Below are 15,765 nucleotides of genomic sequence, written 5' to 3'. Positions count from 1 at the left end.
CCAAATCAAGATAAGGAAACATACTAAACAAGTGATTCGCTAAATTGGTTTACATTCCGCTCACTAAGAGATTTCCTTCTAGGTATGTCCAAGAGATGCAAAATTTAAAATGTAACTAATACCACTTTACCAGGGGTGAACAGAGAATGTATCTTGTGCCAAGGGCTGGGTAGGATTTCCCTGTGGAGACTAGAGGAGCATGGGCAAATTGGCTCTGCCAAGTACAAGTAACTAACTGAATGAATGAATGAATGAATGGAGGAATGAATGAATAAATGGTGAGAAATGTCCTCCTGATGTTGTTTCATTTGAAATCAAGCATGTAAGAAGCATTAAAAAAATCCAGCTACAGTTTGTAAATTATTTTTTTAAGGTGGGGGAAATAACCTCAAGAAAAAAAGAGAGAAAGGAAACAAATATTTTTTATACAGCAGCTGATGGGCTGCTGTAGTGAGGATTGAGACCATTTTCCTAAGACTGTGAGAGTAAACACACAGTTTTCTTTAAAAGTGCCTTTCCCATAACTGGTCCATAAGCATTTCCCATGACTCTGCAGTTAAGTATCTTGGCTGGAAGAGGATCTGGCCATTAGAAGGAGGGCTCTAGATATGCAGAGTCCAGCCGTGCTGAGAGACTTGGCACCTTTATATGCTACTTCCTAACAACAACCCCAGCATAAAATGTCATCAGAAGCCTGCATAAACATTGGACTTAGATTCACATAAATTATTTCTGTCCTGAGGTGCTTTATGCCAAAATTTAGTAAAAACAACACTTTGAGTAAATAGAATTGGCATATCAGCGTAAGAATATTAATCCAACAAAATGATCATAGAAAAATATCATCAAAAGCACACACTTGTAAATCTTGCAGTGATGTGAGAGGTTTACCTTGTGTCTCTGAGTTTTTGTTGAACATTTCCATACAGTTCCTTTAAGCTGACATTGCCAAAATGCTTTGAATTATCAGTTGCTTTATGGAATTGCAGTCTTTGAGTTTCATTAAAACACTTAGGAATTATTTTAATAATCGTATGTGTGATTAGTGCCTGTTCAGTGCTGAATCTACAAATTCATTTTAAGAGTAAAAATTGGGACAATGAAATATAATGCCAAATATGATTGCCCCTGTCAGAAAATACATTGTCTTATTTTATTAAAAATCACCAACAAAATACCATGAACAAAAACATACAGTTTCTATTTATGGGCATTTTCTATTCTGCAATACCATGGTGTTTGCATGCCACAAGGCTGTATCTAGTAGAGTTTTCATTTTGCCTGGGGTATGTACATAAATAGAGAGGTATAGAACCGTTTTTTAACACATAGCTTATTATGTACAGCTTCCCCCAAAGTCCTATTTGGATTTTTGCTCTAATATAACAGTGCTCACACCATCAATGCTGAGTATTTATAAGTGAATGAAGATTTCCTGAAAATGATGATAATTTAACTATTAGCAATAATAGCATTATAGCATTTTCAGTGATTCATTTGGCTTTAAGTACTTATTAAATAATATTTATTCCTAAAATATATACTTACAAAATTAAATGAGACTGCAACATACAATAAAAAGACATTTCTCTCTAAACTTCAATTGATTCCATTCCTCACAGATACCTTTCCTTGTGTTCATTCTGCTTTTACTGTTTTCTACTCTCTCTTTGAACCCTCACCTCTTCTCTCTGATGTGTTGATATGCTTTTCCCCAAAGCTGCTCACTTTATCCACTTTCCCTACCCACTCGTCCCCTTCTTGTTATTCTCTCATTCCCTACTGATATGGGAATAACAGGATCCCAAGGCTGTCCTTACAGTGTAATCAAAGTATGAATTTCCAGGAGTTGGAAACTGCAGACCATTTTTATTATGTTTCTGTAATAAAGCCAGGTAACATCGAGAGAATTAAAATGGCTTTTCCCTAGCAGATAACTTGGTAAAGATTTCTTCCCTTGGTTCTATTGTTTTAAGAGACTGGGAGCTGAAAAGGGGAATAGATTCACCAATTCTTTTTCTGGAAACACCTCTGTCTTTTACATGATATATATTCCCCTAGATCCTGGGAATATGTTGTAAACTTTTAACAGATGGTGATGAAGCTTCACATTTCTATACAATATATGTTTTTGAGATTCTGCACCTACTGTATGTATCTTTCAGGGAAAATGACCTTGAATGAATAAAGTCATAGTCTGAAGGAAAAACACCCCACAGATAGACTAGCATAGAAATGATGACTCAGATGGGTTTTGTTTTGTTCCCCTCAGTAAGATGAAATAATTTCAAATGAAAAACAGAATGTTGAAATATAGGAATCAAAGGTCATCTTAACACTGGAGGTGTGTCTGTTAATTGTTCCAGGAAAACCAGTTAGGCATATTCTGTGCTGAACAGATACACGTGGAAGATGGAATATCACCATGTGCAAGTAGAAACGCTGTTTGCTTCACTTGGGTAATGTTGGGGGCTTACCAAAATATGTTCTGGCACAAAATCTACCAGCATGAATGTTAGGAGGGTTCTAACACTGTGAGTGCTGATATTTTATGAATGTTTTATCACTGGCGAGAAAACAAGAAGTTTGCAATTGAATCAACAACATGTCAGACAGAAAAAAATATTAAAAAAAGAACATTAGTGGGAATTATTGATGTCCCTACTGTGAAAACAAACTTAAGTTAATAAGAAACTTGATCCTCTTAACTGATTAACAAAAGTCAAGTTTTAATTGCATAGCTTGTCAGTGCTGTTAACTTGAGCACTGGTTGTGTAGAGGGTACAGTATTGGGGGAAACTGCTGTATATTCAGTTACCCACCTCTTTTTTCGACAGCTTCAATGCACTGCTTTACAAACCGCGGAACTGTGGAATTTTCACGTTCACACACTGTGTGCAGATGAGAGCCAAAAATTTGATCTGCAAAAGAAACAAAGATGAGCTTCATTAAAATCCAAGCTTGCGTTGTTCTTTAATTTGATTCTGTTTCCATATCCACTGAATGATGAAATCTGCATCTTGCATAGGAATCGATTTTTTGCTTTAATTCCAAAGTGTCTATTGTAGACATACAAAGACCATAACTCCCTTCCCTATGGAACAGGACTCTGGCCCCAGAGAAAGAAAACTAACACTCTGCCATTGATTAGGCAGGGATGACTGAGTAATTTATAGTCTCTCTGGGCTTAACTTTGTTGTCTATAAAATAATGACAAGGAATTAAGAAAACTTCTGCAAAATAATTAATCTTAGCGAATTGGTGTCTTAGTGTTTGAGAACAAATTTGTCAATGGTTATCAAACTTATGATGTTGTTAGTATATGTAGAAGATTCACCCTGTGGCTCAATGATATTCGAAGAAAGCAAGTTCCCGGAGACTTACTTTGAAGTGAATTTCTTCACATCTCTCCTGCCTTGAATGCCCTTCCTCTTCTCTAATCTAAGTATCCCCTTTCTTTTAGGGCTCAGCTCAGATGGCTCTTTCTCCATAAACTCTATCCTTCCTATCTCAGCTTTATGTCTCCTGTAACATAGGTCCTTTGGAATACCAGTTCTTCAGGATGTTAATAGGCGATTTGGGGGAAAAAGCCTGTAATCAAAATGGTTTAGCCACATTGGGTTAAACAAAGTTAAACAGGTTTCTTTCATGTGTACTTATTTTTAGAGCCTGTGTTATGCCAGTGTGCACTGGGAATCTCCAGGCGGGGCTGAAGGATGCATTATTTCCCAAACTTATTTGAGTAAGATCCTTTTATTTCAAAGGGCATCTCTCCAGACTAATGCTTCCCAGAACACACTTTGTGAAATTCTAGCCTAGCCCTCTCATTTGGAACATGATTTATGCTACCTTGCATTGTGTATTTACACTTATAATATATGGAATGTATTTTCTCAAAGCAGATTCTGAGTGCTGCATTGCTTATACGTTCTTACGGTCACCAGTGCCTAGCACAAATTTGGGCCCATGGTATTCACGCAAAGATTTTTTAAAACTGTGTTAAAATATATATAACATAAAAGTGTCCATTTTAACCACTTTTATGTGTACAGTTTAGTGGCATTAAGTACATGTGCATTGGTGTGCAACCATCACCACCATCCATTTCCAGAACCTTTTTAACAGCATAGATGTTGATTACTGATAATGAAACAAATATTTAGTAGGTTCAAGGGCTTCCCCTCTCGCACAGAATGAAATCCAATTCCCTAACATCACTACCAAGGCAGTAAACGACCTGACCTTCCACCAATTAACTGATTTCATTTGCTTCCTCTCCACGCTCTCCCGCTCATCACTTGCCTGCCACCACTCTGTCCACATTGCTGATTCATGTTCTGCCTCAGGGACATTGCACTTATTATTTCCTCTGCATGGAGCTCTATTGCCCTAGCTCTCTGATCAAAGGTCACCTTCTTATTGTAGCCTTTCCTATCCACCTTTAAATAAAACCTGGCAACCACTGCCAATAGAACTCTCCATGCTGCCCCATATTACTTTTCTTAGAGCACTTTTCTCCACCTGACATATTAGATTGATATGTTCACTGGTTAGTTGCTTCCCTTGCTTAGAATGCAAAACCCAGGAGAGTAAGGACTATTCCTATTTCCTTTATTACTGGATCCCCAGTAACTCGACAACGTTTGGCATACATTAGAAGTTCAATAAATATTTATTGAATTATTGACAGTAAGACAGCATCTTAATCATCAGTGGAGGTCTCCAATGCATTTAAAACATATTTTTATCAGAAGTGGTGAGAAAAATATAAAATGCAGCATAACAGAATGCTAAACGATGTATTATTACAAAGGGGTCGTCAACATGGACTGTGGTGAGACTTCCAGAAAGTCACGGTTTTCATCCATTTCTCAGAAAAGGCGATGGCTTGAATTGAGAACTTAGCAGAGAGGGAAAGAATTAAGGTGAAAGCACCAATAATAATGTACTTCAATATGGAAATGTGCATTTTTTGCAAGAGAGAGAAAGAAGATAAGCTCAAAACACAGCAACATAGTGTAGAGAAGTGGGAAATAATCATAGGTATTTGCTTTGAATAGCTGGTCAAGTAACAAAGATTTGTCCAAAAACAGTGAGTCACCACTATAAGAAAGGATAAAATAAAACATTACTTAAGAAAAATAATCCAAAACTTCAGATTTGATCATTTAATTTGGCCAGAGGTTATAGTCAGGAGGAATTGTTATAGAGTAGAAAATCCCTTAATAGTAATCATAATTCAAATGAATTTCACAAATATTTATTGAGTATCTTCTATACTTGTAGTGATGAAGTAGGCATATTAGGTTGTGAAAAAGATATCAAGAAGTCATAATAGTGTAGGGCTGAAAGAAATATTCAAATAATATAAAAAATAGACTATAACAGGTATCATAAAAGGTACTCAGTGCTAAGGAAGATGTTCTATAGCATCGGGTTTTTTGAGTCATGTAGTGCAGATGCGGTGTTTGGTGGGGGCAGAGTGGAGGGAAGTTTATGAGATGGAGATAATTCAAAAAAGATAGATTCCTGAATGGAGTGGTGTTAAAATCTGGAGAGAGGTTTCTTTTGTTTGTTTATTTTTTTTTCTTCTGATAGGTAGATACAGGAAGATAAAGATGAAGGCATTCTAGTGTATTTACTGTTTCATTCACTCAGTTATTTACCAAAAAAAAAAAAAAAAAAAAAAAAATTCTGAGTGCCTGCTCTGCGTCAGGAACTAGGAATGGCACTGGTAACACAATAACCAAGACTCAATTCCTATGCTCTAAAAGTTTCTTGTCTAGTGCGGGCATCATATAAGTAAACAGGTAAGAACATATCGTGAAAAATACTATACCTGGGGAAGCACAGATGCAATGGGAGCATGTGGCAGGGCAATCTGAACAGCCTTGAGTGCACATGGAAGACTTCCCAAAGAAGAAATGAATCCTCGAGGATAAGTAAGACTTAGACTGGAGAGGTAAGAAAGAGGACAAAAAGGGCATTTGGAGAAGATGGAGGAGAGGCAAACAAACACATCAATGATGAGAAGAGTGATGAGAAGAATGTGGTGTGCTGAGGAAAACATTCGCTCTTTCTTATTTAGAAAAACCTTGATGTATTAAGCTTTAAAAGGAGATGAAGATTATGTTATGAGGAGTCTTAAATATTAAGTCAGGTAGGCAATTATTTGAGAGTGTGCAAATACCATCGATTTCTTATACACACCCTATTCCCCTCCCAACTTCTTTCTTGTTTTTAAAGTCCACTCATAAGACAGACCTGAAAATGTTCTCCATTGACTTCTGCTTCCCCTGTAGCTTTAGTTAGTTTAAATTAGATAGTTCTGGTTGGAAAAATGTAAGGGAACGTGACTTGGGAATCTACAAGAGAAGATTTTTTTCCCTGATAAACGGAGAGGGGTATATGAAGACATTCTTTCTTTCTTCCTTCCTGCTTTGAACATCACTGTGCAATCATGCAATGCCTGGAGCTACTGCTGCAATCTTGTCACCACGAGGCAAGAAGCTTGCAAACAAAAGCTAAACATGATTATAAAAGAAGGTACAAAAACCTGAGACCTCAACAATATTGTTGAACTTTTAAACCTATCCTAAAACACTTTCTCTAGACTTCCTGTTATATGAATATAAATATAATAATAATTAAATATAATATAAATAATTTTTAACTGGGTATTCTATCACCTGTAACCAAAAGGTTCATAACCAAATGGGGGGCACAGAGAGTGGGGAAGACTGAACACAAAGAGATTTGTTAAGAGGTTAATGTGATTGCTTGGGGAGACCAGAATCAGGATAGGCTTGTGGTAAGTTTAATCATCATTGAGAATTCATCTCATCTTCTCTGAATTAGATTCACACATTCACCACCTCTGCCATCTGACTGTGTAGTAAAACTCACTAGAGTGGGCAACATTTATTTTCCTCATTTCACTGCTATAGGGCTTGGCCACATGACTTGCTTTGGACAACGTAGCATGTGTAGAAATGATGTGTCAATTCAAGACTGAGGCCTTCAGACACATTACAGATTTCTACCCGCCTCCTTGCTTCTTCACTATTGCCAAGACCAAGAGTTTCCCTGGGTAGCTGCTGCCCCTTCAGTCTGGGCTCCAGAGTAAATACATATAGCACAGAACTGAGGTCAACCCTCAGTGAGGAGACAAATCCAGCCAGACCTACAACTTAAAGCAGAGCTGTCCATTCAAGCCTGCCCTAGACTATGTGACCCAGAGACACATGAAAAAGAAGTGCTTTTTGTAGTTTGCCACTGAGATTCTATGTTTGTTTGTTAGGCAGCAATAGCTTACTGATAAAGATGATAATAGGAGTCTGGATTTTTGGTGATCTAAGCTATGCTGTGAGAATGAAGACAAAGAGAGTTGACAGGACATGGAAACCAAAACTGGGGAGCAAATAAATGGAGAAAAAAAATCTAAATTTGGTTAGAACGTGGAAATATGCATTCGTTTAGAGTCAACCCTAAGGAGGAGTCTCAAGGGAAATTTCTCTCACCTTAAAATTTAAACTCGTTATGTTTTATGTTATATTATGGCATTCCTTATTATGTATTCTCTCCAGATCAATTCAATTCTATTTAATTCAATTCAGCAAATATTTCATAAGCACCTACCATATGCAGGGCATCGTAAAGAATGCAAAGATTGACACTCATCCATAGCTATCTATTCCATGCCCACTGTAGCCCAGACAGTGTGCTCCATCCTAAAGATGCAATGATCCATGAAGCATGATCTCCTACGGTGTAGGGGGAAGAACAGCTCTCAAAACCAGTCATAATATGATGTGATTAGTGTTATCGCAAGGGCGCTCAATAATAAATAGCGAAGATATATTTAGCCAGGCAAGGGTCAAAGTACTTTATATATTTTAACTTATTTAATCTTTATAACAATCCTTAACACTTTGGTGGTAGATACTATTACCATGCTGATTTTATAGGAGAGGAAACTGAGGCACAAAGATATTGAGTCGTTTGTCCATAGTTACAAAACATCAGGCTCTGGAGAAAAAAAAAGATAAGGACCTGAACTAAGACAATGGAGAGATGGGGTGATTCAGTGGGATTTGTAAACTGGATGCAGGAGGTGAGCCAACCCACCAGGCAAAGAGGACTTTTCAGGTGTTTTGCTTGGTTGAAGGAGACTAAGATGCTGAAAACTGAGGGTTTGGAGAAGAAAAGAGAGATTGACATTTAGAAGTTAGGATAGCATTTCAGACACAGCAGAACATTGATGGGATATCAAGGTGAAATTCAGAGACTATTGCTGATCATAAGGAAAATGGCTTTCATAGAATGAAACTGAGAAGCAGATGTTTGTGGTAAAGATTTGAAAAGAAGGTAAGAAGTAGAGATAGCAAATAGACTCCCTTTTTTAGAAGTTTAGTGGTGGGAATTCACTAATTATAAGGGAAGACGGGACTTGGGGAAAGATTTTCATTTGGGGTGGATAGGAGAGAATTTCAATTGCAGAGTGTTTCTGATTGCCAGAATGCTCTAGAGGGGGTGAGGTGCCCTCTTGGCTGTTTTCGGTTGTTATAATGCCTGGGGTGGGGGAGGTGTGCTACTGCCACTTACTGGGTGGTCCAGGTAAGTGCAGGCAATCCCGCACTGGGAGAGAAAATCCCTCCCTGATTGCCAATAACGCCCTGGTGAAAAAAAGAGCTTAGATATGTTGAACTTCATTAGATAGAAGGGAGACGTTTGCTTTCACTAGTTACCAGAAAGGTCAAAAAATTCCATCTTACTTATATCCTGTCTTTAAAGTGGCTGTACTTACCCAAGAAGGTGTGGCTCTGTAGTAGAAGGACCTAGCCTTCCAGGTAAACCTGATTGAATCAAAGGTTGTCATGTGGCCCAAGCTGGGTCAATGCAATTCGCCCTGCAAAAGTTTTAGAATTGGGACACTATAGACTGAGGTGGTATCAGAGATACCACCTGCTCCAGGGATTTGAATTGAAAGGCCGTCTAGATTTAGACACAGCGGGGCAAAGGCAGCCATTTGGGGAGATGGTGATGTGCAATGAATGAGTGTTACTGAAGCTAATATGCAGAGAGAGAGGTGAATGAAACCGACAGGCCTCAACTGCTCACTTCCTGATGCCTAGGCACCATATATGGTTGCCATGGGGTGCATGAGAAATTAGAGGGAATTTCAGTGTAATGCAACTAGACAAATTTGGCTAGCACATGGATATAGCATTGTCCACAAGGTTTCAAAGAGGACTTACAATCACAACAGAAAGGACCAGCCTTGGGAAAATAACTAAATGAGACCCCCTGTTACAGCTGGTTAGGAAGAGTAGGTTGTATGTCTGTTGGTTTTGCTGGCCCTGGAACTATTCTTCTATCCTCCAGTAAGAGCACCCTGGTTCTCCTTTGGGGATGATACTTTCTCATTCTGCTGCCATTTGTTTTGAGTAGTGCTGGCCTCACCAGCTCCAGCTCCAGGGATGAACATGCCTTTCCTCCCCCGGCCGCAGTAATCGGTTCAGACATGAACACATGACCCAGTTGGATCTGGGCAAGCAAATCCTGAGGCTTCTTTTTTTTTTTTAGTGCTACTGGGAAAGAGGAGCCCTCTTGCTATAGGAGTTGGTAAACTATGAGGATATGAGTCTAAGCTTCTAGAAGTTACATTGCCAGCTTCTGGGAAAACATACTGGAGAATTAAGCCAACAGAGTGGAAAACAGCTGAGGGATGGAGGAGATAAACATTCGATAGCATTTTGTGCCCAGCAGTCCAGTCATGCCTGAAGCTATCCTTGTCCCTTGGACTTTTCAGTTAAGTAGTCCAATAAATTCCATTCCTACGTTTGCAGTTTGAATAAGTTTCTATCCATTACAACTAAAATACAACTTGACTACAACATTAGCCTTCAACATTACATGGTGAATTACATAACGTGGAGGAGATGGTGTTACACATGAAACGACTTTGCAAAGTCAAAAGTGCTATCCAAAGGAAGTAAATCATAGAGATTTAGCTTAGACATCATTGTCCAATTTAAGGGCCGTTGTAGGATTGCCACCCATCTGTAACTCTGATACAGTCCAGAGTTTGATACACCAAGGAAGACCATTAAATTACAGGAATGTGTTTGAACCACAGAACCTTCTATCTTAAAACCGTGTAAAGAAAGGGGGAGGGAGAGAGAAGGTGTTTTGTTTTCTCGGCAAGCATTGATGACCTAGCTTTTGCCCCCTAAACATCCATGCCTGCTATGCTGGCACAACATTAAGGATTATTTCTGCTTTTCCCCTCCTTATGGTATTCCAAAAAAGGGAGCAGTCCCAGAACCCTGAGCTCCCGGCTCCCCATCTATAGTCCCATCTGTGGGCTCACTGGTAATCCTTTATTCCTCTCTTAACAACTTTTTGTATTTAGAAAACACCTCTTGCTAGGGGTGCCAATATTTTCAGAATGCTCTGCACATGCCTATGGCCTTGGCTGGTGTGATCATTACGTCTTTGTTCTCCTGCTTCAGCGCTTGTACCAGGGGTGGCAGGCAACACATTGGTTGGAGAAAATCCATTTTCTGTAATTTTTCTTTGAAAGCATCTTTTGGTGAGAAAAACAAATAGACCTTCCACATGACTGCACTTACAAATCATGTTGTTTACATAATGAATTAGAGTTTAACTAGGGAATGGTGGTTTTTAATCTTTAAGCTCTCAAACTTTTGACCGATTTAGTTAGTTCATCAGCATAACCAGGTTAAGCCTCCCAGATTACAAATTAGCTTCATTCTCCCTCATCTCTGCTATACATTTTTTGACAAATTATGAAGAGAACACCCAGTAATGGGATCTTTGTCAGTTAGATTCCAAATGAATCAAAACTATGAGGAAAACTACTCAATAGAGGCAGTTAAATGTTCAAATAATGTGACGGTGTTATCATCATTTACGCAGGGAGACAATCTCCACAGGCTTTTCAAAATGATGTTATTCTGCTTTCAGGACAGAGGCCCATTGCGGCCACTCTAGTGAATTTTAAAGAAGAAAAACAAAGCACCTAGAACTACATACATGAAGAAATAAAGAGGGGAAGAGAAAACAACAACAAAAAATTGAACTGTTCGGACACACACACACATATTGGATAATTATTTTGGTAGTGAGGCATATTCATCAAGGATTTTGGCTACAATAGAAAAAAATCCACTGTGGCTATCTTAAGCAAAGAAAAATTTATTCAAATGATGTTGAAGGATGGGGGTAGGAGGAAACTCAAAGAATTTATTGAGAACTAAATGTAATTTATAACTGAATCACTTTGCTGTACACCTGAAACTAACACAACACTGTTAATCAACTATACTCCAAGATAAAATAAAAATTAAAAAAAAAATTAAAGTAATTTATTAATTCCTCAAAGAAATTACTGGAGGCGAGGGACCAGTCTTGGAGATGTTTAATCCAAGGTTCTCAGGAGATCCACGAAATAAGAAAAAGGAAATACAGCAACTGCCTTGTAACTCTGAGAGCTGGGTCAGGATGCTATACGCATTGTCACCTCCACCCCCAGTACTGTCCTAGTGACTTCTGTTCATCAATTACTCGAGATCTGAAGTTCCAATAGACAATGTCCAACGGGTTGAGATTTTGTCTAAAAAATGGGTTGAAATGAGAAAAAATACAGTCCATGTAGCTTCCATAGTAGGTAGCATTCACCTGGAAATTTTCTCCCTTTGGAATGCCACACACATGGGCAGATCATTTCCCAATAGGTTGCTATGAGGGCAGGGCAGTGGAGAGTGGAGGGCTAAAATAATATTCTCAACACAGGTAATTTCAGCTATTTAACTGATTTCATCTTTTGATTTTAAACTGTAAGTGACATTTGGTTTTCCTTTTGGAAAGTAGGTTTCCAGACCAAAACTTTCAGATTGCTTATCAGGGAATTGTATTTCTATTCTTATATTTTCTCCACTTCCATTCTTACATTTTTCTCTTCCTCACCTTTAAAATACTCACTATATGAGCCCCCATCATATAACTTTCCCACAACTTTACTGAATAGTTTTGGAGAAATAGGTGATTTAAGTTAAGAACTATAGTTTACTGATGGCTTATGGCTTTGAATTAAGATGCGGAAAAATACGTTTAATGCTAAAACACTAGCACTGAACTTTATCTTAAGTGCTTTGGAAGGTACCGCATTGTCTTATGATGCCTCAGGGCTTTGATTAAAAATATCAGCTATTGCTTTTTGTTACATAGATATCAAAAATTGGGCTGGTACTCCGTTGAGTCTCTAATATACACTGAAAGTAAATCTCTCTCATTGCCTTGTTTACTTGTGATTTCTTTTCTCATAAGAGGCAAGTACAGGGAAAAGTTTAATTATTTTAACTTTTAGGTAGTTTGGAATCTAAATAAATAGGAATTTAAAGTATATACACTTCTGTGTATAGTTCCCCCCACATGTTTATTCATATTTTTGGATCTCCTCTACTAACAGACTTTAAAGTCGCTGGTGGAAAATGATAATGTCTACTCTGGAAAGGCTGGCCTGGAGGAAACTGGCTTAGGCTCTAGGGAGAAGATCTTCTCAAACAACGGTAGGCTGGGGTCTGCAGCTTCCAATAGACGTTGGACCGTTGGCTGCAGGGGTGGGATCCTTTGACAAGATCGGCCCAAAGATGAGTGTCAGAGACAGGCTAGCTGCCATCCAGACAGTATGGTGAGTTCTTCCCCAGTCCTTTCCATGTTTTCTCCTTCTTCCCTTTTCAGGCTTCCAGCCGTCTCCACCTTTCACAATTGCACCCTCAACCCCAAACAATGCTTCTATGAAGTACCTCTTGGCCCCTTGTTTTAATTAAGCTCCTAAACTCATTAAAAATAGATCTCAACTCAATTTTGGTCCAGTTAATGCAACGGACACATTGGTGGGTCCACTAGTCAGGAAGGAATTTGTATCTTAAATGAAGAGTTTATTAACCCAAATGTAACAAGGAGAATAAAATTTTTCTGTATTTGTCTCCCCTAGGCAACACTTTACCCTATACTTCTCCTTACCTCTGCTTACCCAGAGCAGCACAACACATAAATTACACACATACACACACACACCCTCCCCTATATGTGTGTGCACAGAGTCACAACACTATAGAGAATGGTTTGACCAAGTGAATGTTACTGCATTTTTGTATTCATCCATTCAATCTATCCATCCCTGAATATTTTTCAGTGCCTTCAGAGGATAGAATAATGAACAGAACACTCTCTGTCTTTACACAGCCTGTGTGTAAATGGGGGAAACAAACACATAAACACATTAACATGGAATGCAATGTCAGATGGTGATAGGTGCTATGAGAAAATAAAGCATGGCAGGGAGATAGAGAGCAAGAGAGAGGTGTTGTCAGGGCAGACATTTGCTAGACAGTGGCATTGAGCAGAGTCCCAAAGAAGTGAAGGCATGAGCCATACCAATACACAGGCAGAGCATTTCATCAGAGGAGCAGCAAACGGGAGTAAGTTGCGTACCTTGGAGGAGCAGCAAGAAGGCCGGTGTAGCTGGAGTGAAATGATAAACAGGAAGTATGGCTGAGGATGAAACTGATAAGGTAGCCCGGGGGACAAAGCAGGTAGGACCCCATAGGTCACAGGAAGGGCAATAGATATTATTTTAAGTATGATTTTATTCTAAGTAATTGGAAATCATTGAGCAGGAAAGTGACTTAAAGTGAATTATGTTTTTAAATGACCTTTCTAGTTGCCATGTGGAGGCTATATGTAAGGGGGTCAGGAAAAGAAGCAGAGAGGCCAGTTAGGGGGCTGGTGAGATAGTCCAGTGAGAGATGATAGTGCTTAGGTAGGGTGGCAACAGTGGAAGTAACTGAGAGTGGTTGAATTTAGAATATATTTTTAAGGTGGGATTTGTTGATGAGAGTAGAAGAGACAGAATAGCATGGAGGGTGACCCCAGCTGGCAAAGAGCAGAGGTATTTCCTGAGGTCGAGAACACGTGGAAGCCAGGAAGCCAAGGGTTGCTCTAGGTAAATGTGAGATGTCTACCAAACATCCTAGGAGATGTCAAATAGATGTTTGAACATGCAAGACTAGAGTTTCAAGGGTCTGGAATCTGAAACTGAAGTACTAAGTTTGGAAGCTTGCAGATGGAATCTGAAGCCACAAGGCTGGAGTATTTCAGCCCTGGAATATCTGAATAGTGCTCAGTAGTCTGTGAAGGAGAAGGAAAAGAAAAGAGAAATCCAAAGACTTAACATAGGAGTAGCCCAACATTGTGAGGCTGGTGGGAGGAGCAGCCTCTACCAAAGGAGCACCCACTGGCATAGGAGTTTCCACAAGAAGGAATGAGAAATTGTAAATAAGTAGCAATTCTAAAACCACTGAAAGATTTCATGTCCTGCTTCCTTTCTTTCCTACCCCCTTTTAGGCAATAACAAAGCAGAGCGAAGTAAGGTGATCTCTGTCTACCAGAGATAGTTCACAGTCTCCTTGGAAGGTATTAAAATATTCAACCAATGAAATTATAGTTTGGGGATAAAGAAAAGGGAGGACTAATTCAGAATGAGGACGACAGGGATGGATTTATGGAGTTGGTAACTTTGAGCTGGAGGACTAAAAATGAATAGAAGTTTACTATATAGAGTAAGCTGGAAAAGAATATTCAAGGTGAAGGAAGCTTTACACAGTAGAATAAGATAAATGTAATTTCTTCCTCTTTCCTATAGAAATAGATGTATTTCTATTGCATCCTATTACATTCCCTTCTGGATGCCAAGTGAAATATATACGAATGAGTGAATGAATGAATGAATAAATGAATAAGAGAAGAGAATGTATAAAAGAAAGTGACTTTTATGTAAAGATTGTGCCACGGTCACTTGAGTATGAAAGAAATATATTTCAGTTTAGTTTGCATTAGTGCATTTTGGATGACTGACATGGCCAAATTTTGCTTAGCAAAGACTGATTATTTATATTTTGGGTTGACAATACTTTCTGTTTTTCCTTTGCCTGTCCTCATTTTATTAGAATTACACAGGGGTCTACAAAAGGAAAAGGGTATAAAATTCAAAGATGTCAAACTTCGCTACCTTAACCCTATTTGTGTACATTTTATGTTTTTAAAACAGAAAACTGTCCATGGAATTCAACTGCTCAAGCACACAACTTACTGCAATTATTCTGAAGTTAAAACTTTTATAGGTTAGGTTGTCTACTTACTTTACTTAGTAGGAACTTCACTGCAGTTAAAATTACTGTGAAATCAGTTCTTTTATTTCTGTTTGAGTGATGAGACTAAGACGAAAACCTGATACATACAATTTATTCAGATATTTGATTGAATTAATTCTAAATGATTTAATAAAATTACCTTTTTAGCCCAAACAAATATGGACTAAAGTTGGAAATGTCATTCAGTGATCGATAAAAGTTGAAAGTTTCTTCTAGGGTGGAGAAGGTGTGGAAATTTTGACTCACTCTGGATTTAAGTAAAATCTAGGAAAGAACAATGTACTTTTCCTAATATCAGTATAGATTTGTTAGAATCCCAGGTGGTAAGACTTCAATTTATTTGCATGAATGCATAGTTCAATAAGAAAAGATTCAAATTTAGTTGGAGTAAAACTGCTTAATGATTTCAAATACATGTAATATATTAATATAACGGGTTTGAATATCTATAATGGAGTCTCTTTCATTTGTGTCTTAAGGGTGTTCTCAGAGCCACTAATGCTGAGTGCTAGGTACATGCTGAAGC

At 38.3% G+C, this 15,765-nt stretch overlaps 1 protein-coding gene across 1 annotated transcript in view; it reads right to left on the bottom strand.

The window, feature by feature from the left end:
• ARHGAP15 (Rho GTPase activating protein 15) overlaps positions 1-15,765 on the bottom strand; it is a 609,541-nt gene that overhangs the window by 219,855 nt on the left and 373,921 nt on the right. Inside the window, exon 10 of the mRNA XM_036858098.1 lies at positions 2,823-2,921. Coding sequence (XP_036713993.1) covers positions 2,823-2,921 — 99 coding nt within the window. The remainder of the gene's footprint in view (positions 1-2,822; positions 2,922-15,765) is intronic.

Source organism: Balaenoptera musculus, chromosome 7, assembly GCF_009873245.2.
Source record: "Balaenoptera musculus isolate JJ_BM4_2016_0621 chromosome 7, mBalMus1.pri.v3, whole genome shotgun sequence".
Taxonomy (NCBI): Eukaryota; Metazoa; Chordata; class Mammalia; order Artiodactyla; family Balaenopteridae; genus Balaenoptera; species Balaenoptera musculus.
Note: the sequence above shows the minus strand (reverse complement) of the source record. Positions and strands in the feature narration are given on the sequence as shown.